Genomic DNA, 12209 nt, shown 5'->3' with positions numbered 1-12209 from the left:
AGCTACATCCAGTCTGATATTGTTGGCAATATGGTTGGGAATGTTGTGTGTATATATCATTGTACCTGTATCATTGTTTCTTCTGCAAGGATCTTTTTAGGTGATATAGCAAAGTTGTGGACACGCGCAAGTGTGCCGATTGCTTCAAGGTAAGGGATGATAGGTTTATTACTGTGTTGAGAGGTAGTTGAGGTTTGGAAGCTGAGTTCTTTTGTAAACTTTCAAATTTTTTTAATGTGGTGACATTGTATTCTTTGAAATTCTTTTTCTTCTGAAGCATTCGAGATGTTGGGAAGGTTCATCCAAAGGTTGACTTATCTTTTAAATATTTATAGTGAATATATTATGAGAATGGCTAACTTAGGCAAAGACCAGCTGGAATTAAGATTGGTGGCAGAACAATCAATTATTTAAGCTATGCAGATGATGGAACTCTTATAGCAGAAACTAATGAAGATCTCGAGCGATTTATTCTATTGATTAAATAGAAGAAAGGTGTGAGTAAGGTTACAAAAGTTAAAATTATCAAAGCAATGGTATTTCGAATGGTGATATGTGGATGTGAAAGCTGTATTATTAAGAAGAAAGACACAAAGCAAATTGATTCATTTGAATTATGGACATGGAGGAGACTATTAAGAATCCCATGGACTGCAAGAATGACCAATAAGGTTTTAGAGAGTATAAAGATGATGCTCCTTGGAGGTGATCGCTAAACAGAAGTTGATGTACTTTGAACATATTATGCATGCGGATGAATCATTGGAAAAGATAGTTATGTTGGGTAGATTGGGGGAATGGGAAGAAGAGGAAGATCACAAAAGAGTTGGATGGGCAACATAAGAGAACTTACAATTGCTGAAAGAAAGGACAAGAGGGTCGGATGGAGAGCCTTTGTTCACAAACTCACCAATAGTTGAAAATGATTGGATGGCACATAACAACAAGGAATCTGCTTTTAATGGCATTTTACAAGAATTATACAGTTTTTCATTGCAAGTTTTTGTGAATCACTCCTTAATGGCTAAAAAAGTGTCTACAGTATGCCAAAAATTGTTCTATAATAGAGAATGTTATTAAGGAATATAACTTTCTGATTATTTGCGATCATTGCTTGTTAAAACTAGCAAATATTTGAAAATAATTTCATTTTCAGGAAAGAGCAGTAGAAGAAGAAAAGGAGAAAGATGAAGAAGATGCGACCCCAGATGAAAACAGATATAATGGCAGCTCAGGTGAAAATTCCGAATTAAATTGTAAGTACTTCATTTTTATTTTACCTTATTTATTTACACCCCTGCTCTTTTATATAATATAATATATACTGAGCTTGAAAAACATGCTTATCCACTCATCCATGGCAAGAGAATTTTTAGTTAACTCAGAGGAGTAGATTTGTCAATTTCATTAAAGTAATGTTATTCTGTTTTCATAAATGTTTATTTATTTGTTTATTTTTACCTCACTTATCACTTTTATTGGGTCATGCTGGTCATTGCAATTTGTTTGGTTAATCATGAATGATTTCATCATAGATTGGTAAGAAGATAGAATTCGCAGACATTATAAAAATATTTAACACATACTCAAGCACAGCACAAAATGACCAGTTATTCATGTAGTAACATATTTTATTTGAATTATTTATTGTATTCTTATTTTACAGTAATGTAAAATAGAAATAAACCAATTATCTATAGTAGTAATTGGCTTATTTTATATCTGATGGCATGCAAAATTTGAATCCATTAATAATGAATATTAAAACTTAAAGATAAAAGAGAAGTACTACATTTTTATATATATATATATATATATATATATATTGTTGAAATTAGGATTTACTCGGGATGTATACATTTATAAAAATAAATTTAACTGACTAGAACCCGAGAAAGTATAACAAAAACCTTTAATACATCACAACTAGTTTCATCGGTGATCCGACTTCTTCAGGTGAGAAATAAAAACATAAGACATAAAATAACACGGTAAAAAATGAACTTTACAGCTTAATAAAAAGCAGAATAATAACAGTCATATTTGAATAGGTGACCGCGTGCTACCGTTGGCATGAGTAGAATGTGTGCGACAGCTAATTTTTGAGCGCCAGTACTGGATTACTGCGCTATGGGAATCGGGTAAATTGTAGCTAAGATTATTGTTTAAATGTGAAGGGTCCAGAACTATTTCTTTTGATTCGATGATTCTTCTTTCGAATTCATCCTTGCAAATATATAAATTAGTAGTGCGTTCCCAATCAACTTGATGTGGCTGTTCTTCAAGGTTAGAGTTTGCCGAGAAAAGGACATGACTGGAAAGGGCGCTCGCTCGTGCTCTACTGTAGGAGATGTCACGTCTATGTTCCTCAAGACGAAGTGAAACAGATTTGTCTGTCTGGCCAAAATAAGGTCGACCACAGTTGCACAAAACTTTATAAACACCAGGAAAATGCAGATGGTTGTGTTTTGGTTTTGGTCGACTCAGAAAAGAACGAAGTTTTGGCAGCGTAGTATAGTCGGTCTTTATGTTGAATTTTTTCAGAATCTTAGCTAGTTTTGGGGTAAGAGTGCTGATAAAAGGCAACTGTATATGAGTGATTGGGTTGGAGTCATCTTCTTGTCGAGAAGATGACTCCTAAGATCCATAAGGTTGACACCCCTTTAAGACCTATTGTGGAAGGGATTGACTCACCTACATACAATCTGTCTAAATATCTTGCAGCTTCTTTAAAACATTTAGTTGGCAATTCTTCTTCCTTCATCAAAAACTCTGAAGATTTCATCTCAAAAATAAAAAATTTGAATCTTTTAGACTCGGACAGAATGGTGAGTTTTGACATCGTATCTTTGTTTACGAATGTTCCTACAGATGAAGTTCTGAGTCTTCTTAAGGACAAGGTTTCTAAAAAAGTGTTCGCTCTTCTAACTCACTGCATCAATTCCGGCTATTTCTGCTACGAAGAGAAAATATACAAACAAACTAGCGGTTTAGCTATGGGCAGCCCTCTATCTCCAGTCTTAGCTAATTTTTTTCTAGAAGATTTTGAAGAGAAAGCTATTTCCTCAGCTACTTTGAAACCTAAACTGTGGTTACGTTACATCGATGACGTCTTCCTTATTTGGGGACATAGTTTAGAGGAACTGCAAAACTTCCTAAACCATTTAAATAACCAACATCAAAACATTAAATTCACATCTGAACTAGAGGTTAACGGCGTTCTCCCCTTCTTGGATCTAAAGATCAGTAGATTTCCTGACTGTCTTAAATTTTCAATTTTTCGAAAAACCACCCACACTGATAGATATTTACATGGTTCTTCTCATCACTTCCCACCTCAGAAACTGGGCATCATCTCCACCCTCGCCCATCGAGCAAGATGTCTCATTTCCACAGAAGAAGACCTTCAAACAGAGCTTAACTTCCTGAAAAACACCTTCTTAAATAATGGATATTCGTCTCGTAACATCACTAAACGCTTGAGACCACGCCAACATCCTCGACAAGAAGATGACTCCAACCCAATCACTCATATACAGTTGCCTTTTATCAGCACTCTTACCCCAAAACTAGCTAAGATTCTGAAAAAATTCAACATAAAGACCGACTATACTACGCTGCCAAAACTTCGTTCTTTTCTGAGTCGACCAAAACCAAAACACAACCATCTGCATTTTCCTGGTGTTTATAAAGTTTTGTGCAACTGTGGTCGACCTTATTTTGGCCAGACAGACAAATCTGTTTCACTTCGTCTTGAGGAACATAGACGTGACATCTCCTACAGTAGAGCACGAGCGAGCGCCCTTTCCAGTCATGTCCTTTTCTCGGCAAACTCTAACCTTGAAGAACAGCCACATCAAGTTGATTGGGAACGCACTACTAATTTATATATTTGCAAGGATGAATTCGAAAGAAGAATCATCGAATCAAAAGAAATAGTTCTGGACCCTTCACATTTAAACAATAATCTTAGCTACAATTTACCCGATTCCCATAGCGCAGTAATCCAGTACTGGCGCTCAAAAATTAGCTGTCGCACACATTCTACTCATGCCAACGGTAGCACGCGGTCACCTATTCAAATATGACTGTTATTATTCTGCTTTTTATTAAGCTGTAAAGTTCATTTTTTACCGTGTTATTTTATGTCTTATGTTTTTATTTCTCACCTGAAGAAGTCGGATCACCGATGAAACTAGTTGTGATGTATTAAAGGTTTTTGTTATACTTTCTCGGGTTCTAGTCAGTTAAATTTATTTTTATAAATATATATATATATATATATATATATATTTTTTTTTTTTTTTTTTTTTTTTTTTTTTCCCAAAATATATAAATCAATGTGAGTTCATGGATATTGGTTTTATTTTGGCTAACTTTTGGCAAAATACAACATGGCCACCCACTGTTGTATTTTACTTTTCGGTAACTTTTCCAATTCTTTAATAACCACCCCGATATATTTGGTCTGTTACCTCTGTTAGTCATTATTCCTCTTACTTGCTACATAACGAAAAAACTCTTCCTGGTTTACTTTGGCCTGTTTAACTAATTCTCTCTCGTAGTCTGATTTGTCTTTCCTTGTCATACTAGTCCCCTTTCTTGCTTGCTTTTTTGTACTGCTTGTACGTATGCTGATTGCTACTCGTCCACTTAAAACTTGTTTTATCTTCCTGACCTTGAGTATTCAGTCTGATACTGCTACTCTCAAACAATCTTTGACCACTTGCCATGCCCTTCTGACATTCTTTCCTTGTAGCTTCTCAAGCCATGGTACTGTTCCAAGATGTGACTCCTGGGTCTCTCATAATCACTAGCTTTATAGTTGAACATAAACCCCTTCACTCCACATGTTTGGCAATTTCCTAGAACTAGATCACATGGTCATTCTCCCCAATTGGAGGCAGATTGTCTATTTTGGTTATGGATACATCTTCTGATGCTATTATCAGATCCAACACTCTCAAACCCTTATGTTGTTTCATGTAATTATCCCTTAGCAACTGTATAAATCACACTTACATCTTGCCATGCCCCTTTCCTCCTTCCAGTTGATGTCCCCATAGTTAGTCTCCAATAATAATTGTTCAGCAAACACTCATTATGCTAATGTGCTGATACATGGCATCTACATCTTCCTGTGGTCACCCTGGTCTATAGCAGCACCCAACAATGTATTTTGTCCTATTTGCCTCTGTCTCACACCAGACAGCCTCAAATAAGCCATCTCCCTCAGACCTAATATCCTCTTTAACTTCTAATTTTGTTGGTTGTAATTCTTCAGCTATCATCAGCAGTACCACTCCTCATGTCCTGTTTCTTCTATCCTCGTAGAAAATACCCTTTACATTCTATCCCTGTAACTAGATCATTTTCATTCAACCAGGTCTTAGTGGTGCTATAACTTTTGGCCAAAGTCAAGTTGATCTTACCAATTCCAAAAACTCCTCACCCTTATTATTCCTGATACTTCTTGCATTTGTGTACATGCATTTCAACATCCCTTTGTACTCATATTTACGCTTGTGTAATGTCATTGCCAACTCATTCAAATTGGAGACCTTTGAAATCCCATTCAGCATTGCATAATCTTACAGTACATGTGCTCATTTATCACAGGGGTGGGCAGATGCATGCTTGATTTCATATCTAGTTTCGCTGGTTTCACACTTTCACTAAACAACACTTTCCCCAAGCATCTAACTACAAAACCATTTAAATGTAGTCTGTCCTGGCAGAGAACACTTGTTTTGCTAATCTTTCTTCGCCCATTCTGTTTAAGTGACCATACCACCTGAAATTAGCTCTGCTAATCCATTCCTGGATGCTGACAATGTCAAGTTCTTTCAATATCTTTGTTTTTAATTAGAAGAAACACACACATAAACCACAGTGAAAATTATTTAATTGTAAATATTTTATCCTAAGTATCTTAGGACATCATCAGTACAGTATTTAAACAAAATTAGGAATAACATACAGTTAGGGCGCATGATTACAATAGAATCTCATGAAAACGTGCATAACGTGCTAAAGTAGTACAAAAAAAAAAAAAAAAAAAAAGGGAGATGGCTTATTTGAGGCTGTCTGGTGTGAGACAGAGGCAAATAGGACAAAATACATTGTTGGGTGCTGCTATAGACCAGGGAGACCACAGGAAGATGTATGGGAAATTATCATACAAAACTGTGTTAAATAATTAACTTTTTTTTTTTGTACTACTTTAGCAGGTTATTCAGGGGGTGCTTAAGGGTCAAAACTTTATAACTGAGAGGAGACCTCCACATAGCCTTTAAAGGAATGCGGAGAACCGACCAGGGCTTCTGACCTAATGTCCAATCCTCACCTTCTCGTGGTGCACCCTGTTGGGTATATACTTTGATACTGAAAGAACGAGGATGGGCTGGCAATTTGGGATTTAGCCGACCAAATTGTATTCTTATTGGTTAAACCAAATTAAAAAATGATAGTACAACATGACAAAATTTCATGCCGGCTGGGGCGTAGCCCGGTTAAACAAGGCCCCCGTTGTTTTTGCCAGGGAACCAGGGCGAACAGCAAAAAGTCAGCTACTCGAACAAATCTAAAAACAAACCCCAACTCAACATCACCAGAGTTAAAGATCGGTGCTATCAACGTAAGAAGCCTGAATGGCAAAGAAATGGAGCTAGCTGAGGAATTAGATAAGTACCAGATCGACATAATAGGGGTGACTGATACAAAAAAGACCAAAACTGGTGAGATCTTTCTGAGCAATAAATACAAAATGTTATATTCAGGCAATGACAATCAAGGAAAAGAAGGAGTAGCCATAGTATTCAACAGAAAATATGAGGCTAATCTTCTTGAATGGCAGTCAGTCTCAAGTAGAGTAATGTGGGCAAATATGAGAATGGGAAACTGGACAATGAGACTTATTTGTGCCTATGGTCCCACAGAAGGTTCTACTAAGGTAGAAGTGGAGGAATTTTTTGACGCTTTAGAAAAAGCAACTGACACAATGAAAAAGGAAAAGTTGGTCCTTATTGGGGATCTAAATAGCAGAGTAGGAAATGATTGTGAGACATATAAAAATATTTTGGGAAAATTTGGAGAAAAGAGCAAAGCTAATAGTAATGGCAAATATCTGTTGGATTTCTGCTCAGGACATGGACTGGTTATTACTAACACCATGTTCCAACATAAAAATGTGCACAAATTCACATGGAGAGAAGAGGCTAGGAATAAGAAAAGTCTCATTGCCTATGTTATTGTTGATAGTGATGTTTTCTCCCTGGTGCAGGACACCAGAGTGTACAGAGCATTTGAAATTGGAAGCGATCACTATTTAGTCTTGAGCAGGATAAAATTGAATTTCATATTGAAAAGAATAACATGTAAGAAAGTTTTATAGCGAATAAAAGTTGAGCAGCTCTCAGATGTGAACTGTAGACTAAAATACAGAAATATTATTCAAAAGAAAATGAAAGAGAGTTTGAGAACAGGAATCAAACCTTGGAGATTCAGTGGCAAACTCTGAAGAAAACATTGATTGATTCTGCCAGAGAGGCATATGGTGAGGTTGTGTGCATGGATAAAAAAATCAGAACTCCCTGCTGGACACAGGAAGTTAAAGAGGCAATGAAGGAAAAGAAGAAAGCATATCAAAAGTTCCTGGCAAATAAGTCAGCTTTTACTCTTACAGAATACAGAGACAAATGTAAGAAAGCTAAACAGTGTGTAAAACTAGCTAAACAAAAGTCATGGGAGGACTTTGGCAAGAATATAGAAAATAAATATCAAGAAAGTGGCAAAATATTCTGGAGGTTGTTGAAGAAGCTTAGGAATGGAGGAAAGAGTGCTGTAAAAGGAGTTAGAGATGATAAAGGTGACATGAAAACAGGAGAAAAAGATATCCTTGAAGTATGGAGTAATTACTTTGAAAAAACTGCTAAATGAAACAAGCAGTGATGACAGCACAGTGATAAAAAAACACTGACCAGGCATGCAGTCAGGAATACATATCTATACTTGAAGTAGAAAAAGCCATCAAAGGCTTGAAATGTGGAAAGGCAGCAGGAGTAGATGATATTCGACCAGAAATGCTGAAGTATGGTGGTATAAGAGTCTTACAGTGGCTGCACTGCATAGTTCAGAAAGCCTGGACTGAGGGACTAATTCCCGATGATTGGAGTAGAGCCCTCATAGTACCCATATATAAAAAGGGAAATAAACCTGAATGTGAGAATTACAGAGGTATTTCCCTACTGAGTGTTCCTGGCAAGATCTATGCAAGTATACTTGAGAAACGGTTGAGAAGAATTGTGGAAGAAAAGCTTGGTGAAGAACAAGCTGGATTCAGGCCAAATAGAGGCTGTCAGGATCAGATCTTCACTTTACGACAAATAGTTGAGAAAGCATGGGAATATAACAAAGATCTGCATTTAAGTTTTGTCGATTTGGAAAAGGCATATGATAAGGTGTCAAGAGAGAAGCTATTCAATACGCTGCAGTTATATGGTGTCAATGGGGCATTATATCAAGCAATACTTAGTCTTTATTTGAGTTGTAAGTCAGCAGTTAGAATTGAAGGAAGTACAGGAAGATGGTTTAATGTTAAATCTGGTGTGAGACAAGGATGTACATTATCCCCTCTGTTATTCATTATCTATATGGATCAAATTTTGAAGGAAAGTGGTATTAAACATGATATCAAAATTGGAGATGTTAATGTCAGCTCTTTGGTTTATGCGGATGATGTTATACTTCTAAATAAATCCGCTACAAGTCTGCAAGATTCTCTGACTAAATTGAATAGCTGTTATAATAGATATGGTATGAAGGTCAGCAATAAAAAGACAAAGACAATGAAAATAGGCAGAATCATTGAAAATGTCAACTGTGTTGTGAATGGAGAACCTGTGGAACAAGTAAAACATTTCAGTTACTTAGGCACGATTTTTACTGAAGATGGTAAATTAAATATAGAAATAGACAACAGAATCAGCAAAGCTGGTATGGTGGGAAGTCAATTGAATAAATTCATATGGAATAAGAGAGAAATTAGTCGGAACACTAAATTAGCTGTATACAAGACAGTGTTCAAACCAGTTTTAACTTATGGATCTGAGAACTGGGTCAGAAGTAAAACGCTTGACCAAAGACTAGAGACCGCAGATATGAGAGTCCTGAGAAAGATTAGAGGCGTGAACAGATGGCATCAATGGCAATATCATATTAAAAATGAGAATATTAGGAAAGAACTTGATATTGTCAGCATCCATGAATGCATTAGCAGAGCTAATCTCAGGTGGTATGGTCACTTAAATAGAATGGGAGAAGAAAGATTAGCAAAACAAGTGTTCTCTGCCAGGTTGGCAGGAAAACGACCCAGAGGAAGACCAAGATATAGGTGGATTGATACTGTACAAAGTGCGTTAGACGATAGAAATATAAGATCTGATAATGTTGGAATCTTGACAAGTAACAGACTGATTTGGAGGAAAATTGTAGATAGGAAGTTAGTAATGATGTAAATTTTTCATGTAGTACTGTCATATCCTGTATACCCCCTTGAGGGTACATGGCAGGAATTTGATGATGATGATAGCACGTTATGCACGTTTTCATGAGATTCTATTGTAATCATGCGCCCTAACTATGTTATTCCTAATTTTGTTTAAATACTGTACTGATGATGTTCTAAGGTACTTAGGATGAAATATTTACAATTAAATAATTTTCACTGTGGTTTATACTTGTGTTTCTTCTAATTATGAACGCACCACAGGTTTCGTTATTTTTTTTTTTAAAAAAAAAAAATCTTTGTTTTTAATATGATATTGCCATTGATGCCATCTGTTCACGCCTGTAATCTTTCTCAGGACTCTCATATGTGCGGTCTGTAATATTTTGTCAAGTGTTTTACTTCTGCCCCAGCTCTCAGATCCATAAGTTAAAACTGGTTTGAACACTCTTCTATACAGCTAATTTAGTGTTCCATCTAATTTCTCTCTTATTCCATATGAATTTATTCATTTGACTTCCCACCATACCAGCTTTGCTGATTCTGTTGTCTATTTCTATATTTAATTTACCATCTTCACTAAAAATCGTGCCTAAGTAGCTGAAATGTTTTACTTGTTCCACAAGTTCTCCATTCACAACACAGTTGACATTTTTAATGATTCTGCCTATTTTCATTGTCTTTGTCTTTTTAATTCTGACCTTCATACAATATTTATTGCAACATTTATTCAATTTAGTCAGAGAATCTTGCAGACTTGTAGCAGATTTATTTAGAGGTATAACATCATCCGCATAAAGCAAAGAGCTGACATTAACATCTCCAATTTTGATATGTTTAATACCACTTTCCTTCATAATATGATCCGTATTGATAATGAATAACAGAGGGGATAATGTACATCCTTGTCTCACACCAGATTTAACATTAAACCATCTTCCTGTAATTCCTGTAATTCTAACTGCTGACTTACAACTAAAATAAAGACTAAGTATTGCTTGATATAATGCCCCATTGACACCATATAACTGTAGCGTAATGAATAGTTTCTCTCTTGGCACCTTGTCATATGCCTTTTCCAAATCGACAAAACTTAAATATAGATCTTTGTTATATTCCCATGCTTTCTCAACTATTTGTCGTAAAGTGAAGATCTGATCCTGACAGCCTCTATTTGGCCTGAATCCAGCTTGTTCTTCACCAAGCTTTTCTTCCACAATTCTTCTCAACCGTTTCTCAAGTATACTTGCATAGATCTTGCTAGGAACACTCAGTAGGGAAATACCTCTGTGTAATTCTCAAAGTCAGTTTTATTTCCCTTTTTATATATGGGTACTATGAGAGAGCTCTACTCCAATCATCGGGAATTCGTCCCTCTGTCCAGGCTTTCTGAACTATGCAGTGCAGCCACTGTAAGACTTTTATACCACCATACTTCAGCATTTCTGGTCGAATATCATCTACTCCTGCTGCCTTTTTACATTTCAAGCCTTTGATGGCTTTTTCTACTTCAAGTATGGATATGTATTCCTGACTGCATGCCTGGTCAGTGTTTTTTACCACTGTGCTGTCATCACTGCTTGTTTCATTTAGCAATTTTTCAAAGTATTTACTCCATACTTCAAGGATATCTTTTTCTCCCGTTTTCATATCACCTTTATCATCTCTAACTCCTTTTACAGCACTCTTTCCTACATTCTTCTTCTTCAACAACCTCCAGAATATTTTGCCACCTTCTTGATATTTATTTTCTATATTCTTGCCAAAGTCCTCCCATGACTTTTGATTAGCTAGTTTTACACAGTGTTTTGCTTTCTTACATTTGTCTTTGTATTCTCTAAGAGCACAGGCTGACTTATTTGCTAGGAACTTTTGATATGCTTTCTTCTTTAACTTCCTGTGTCTGCCATGGAGTTCTAATTTTTCTTATCCTTGCACACAACCTCACCACATGCCTCTCTGGCTGAATCAAGCATCGCTTTCTTCAAGCTTTGCCACTGAATCTCCAAGGTGTGATTCCTGTTCTCAAACTCTTTCATTTTTTCTTCAATAATCTTTGTGTATTTTAGTCTATAGTTCACATCTGAGAGCTGCTAAACTTTTATTCGCTTTAAAACTTTCTTATATATTATTCTTTTCAATATGAAATTTGAATTTTATCCTACTCAAGACTAAATAATGATCACTTCCAATTTCAAATCCTGTGTACACTGTTGTGTCCTGCACCAGGGAGAAAACATCACTATCAACAATAACATAGCCCATGAGACTTTTCTTAATCCTTGCCTCTTCTCTCCATGTGAATTTGTGCACATTTTTATGTTGGAACGTGGTGTTAGTAATAACCAGTCCATGTCCTGAGCAGAAATCCAACAGATATTTGCCATTATTATTAGCTTTGCTCTTTTCTCCAAATTTTTCCAAAATATTTCTGTTTGTCTCTCAGTCATTTTCTACTCTGCTATTTAGATCCCCAACAAGGACCAACTTTTCCTTTTTCATTGTGTCAGTTGTTTTTTTGTAAAGCGTCAAAAAATTCCTCCACTTCTACTTTAGTAGAACCTTCTGTGGGACCATAAGCACAAATAAGTCTCATTGTCCAGTTCCCCATTCTCATATTTGCCCACCTTACTCTACGTGAGACTGACTGCCATTCAAGAAGATTAGCCGCGTATTTTGAGTTTAATACTATGGCTACTCCTTC

General features: G+C 36.1%; 1 protein-coding gene across 2 annotated transcripts in view; it reads left to right on the top strand.

Moving 5' to 3' along the window:
- The window catches only part of LOC150095409 (SRSF protein kinase 3-like), a 429406-nt gene that overhangs the window by 266246 nt on the left and 150951 nt on the right, over positions 1-12209 (top strand). For both annotated transcript variants that reach the window (XM_090410594.1, XM_090410593.1), the window contains exon 10: positions 1157-1256. In XM_090410594.1, coding sequence (XP_090266720.1) covers positions 1157-1256 — 100 coding nt within the window. The remainder of the gene's footprint in view (positions 1-1156; positions 1257-12209) is intronic.

The sequence above is a fragment of the Typopeltis vanoorti genome, chromosome 20 (assembly GCF_054136105.1).
Source record: "Typopeltis vanoorti isolate ZY-2024b chromosome 20, IOZ_Tvanoo_1.0, whole genome shotgun sequence".
NCBI classification, from domain to species: domain Eukaryota; kingdom Metazoa; phylum Arthropoda; class Arachnida; order Uropygi; family Thelyphonidae; genus Typopeltis; species Typopeltis vanoorti.
Note: the sequence above shows the minus strand (reverse complement) of the source record. Positions and strands in the feature narration are given on the sequence as shown.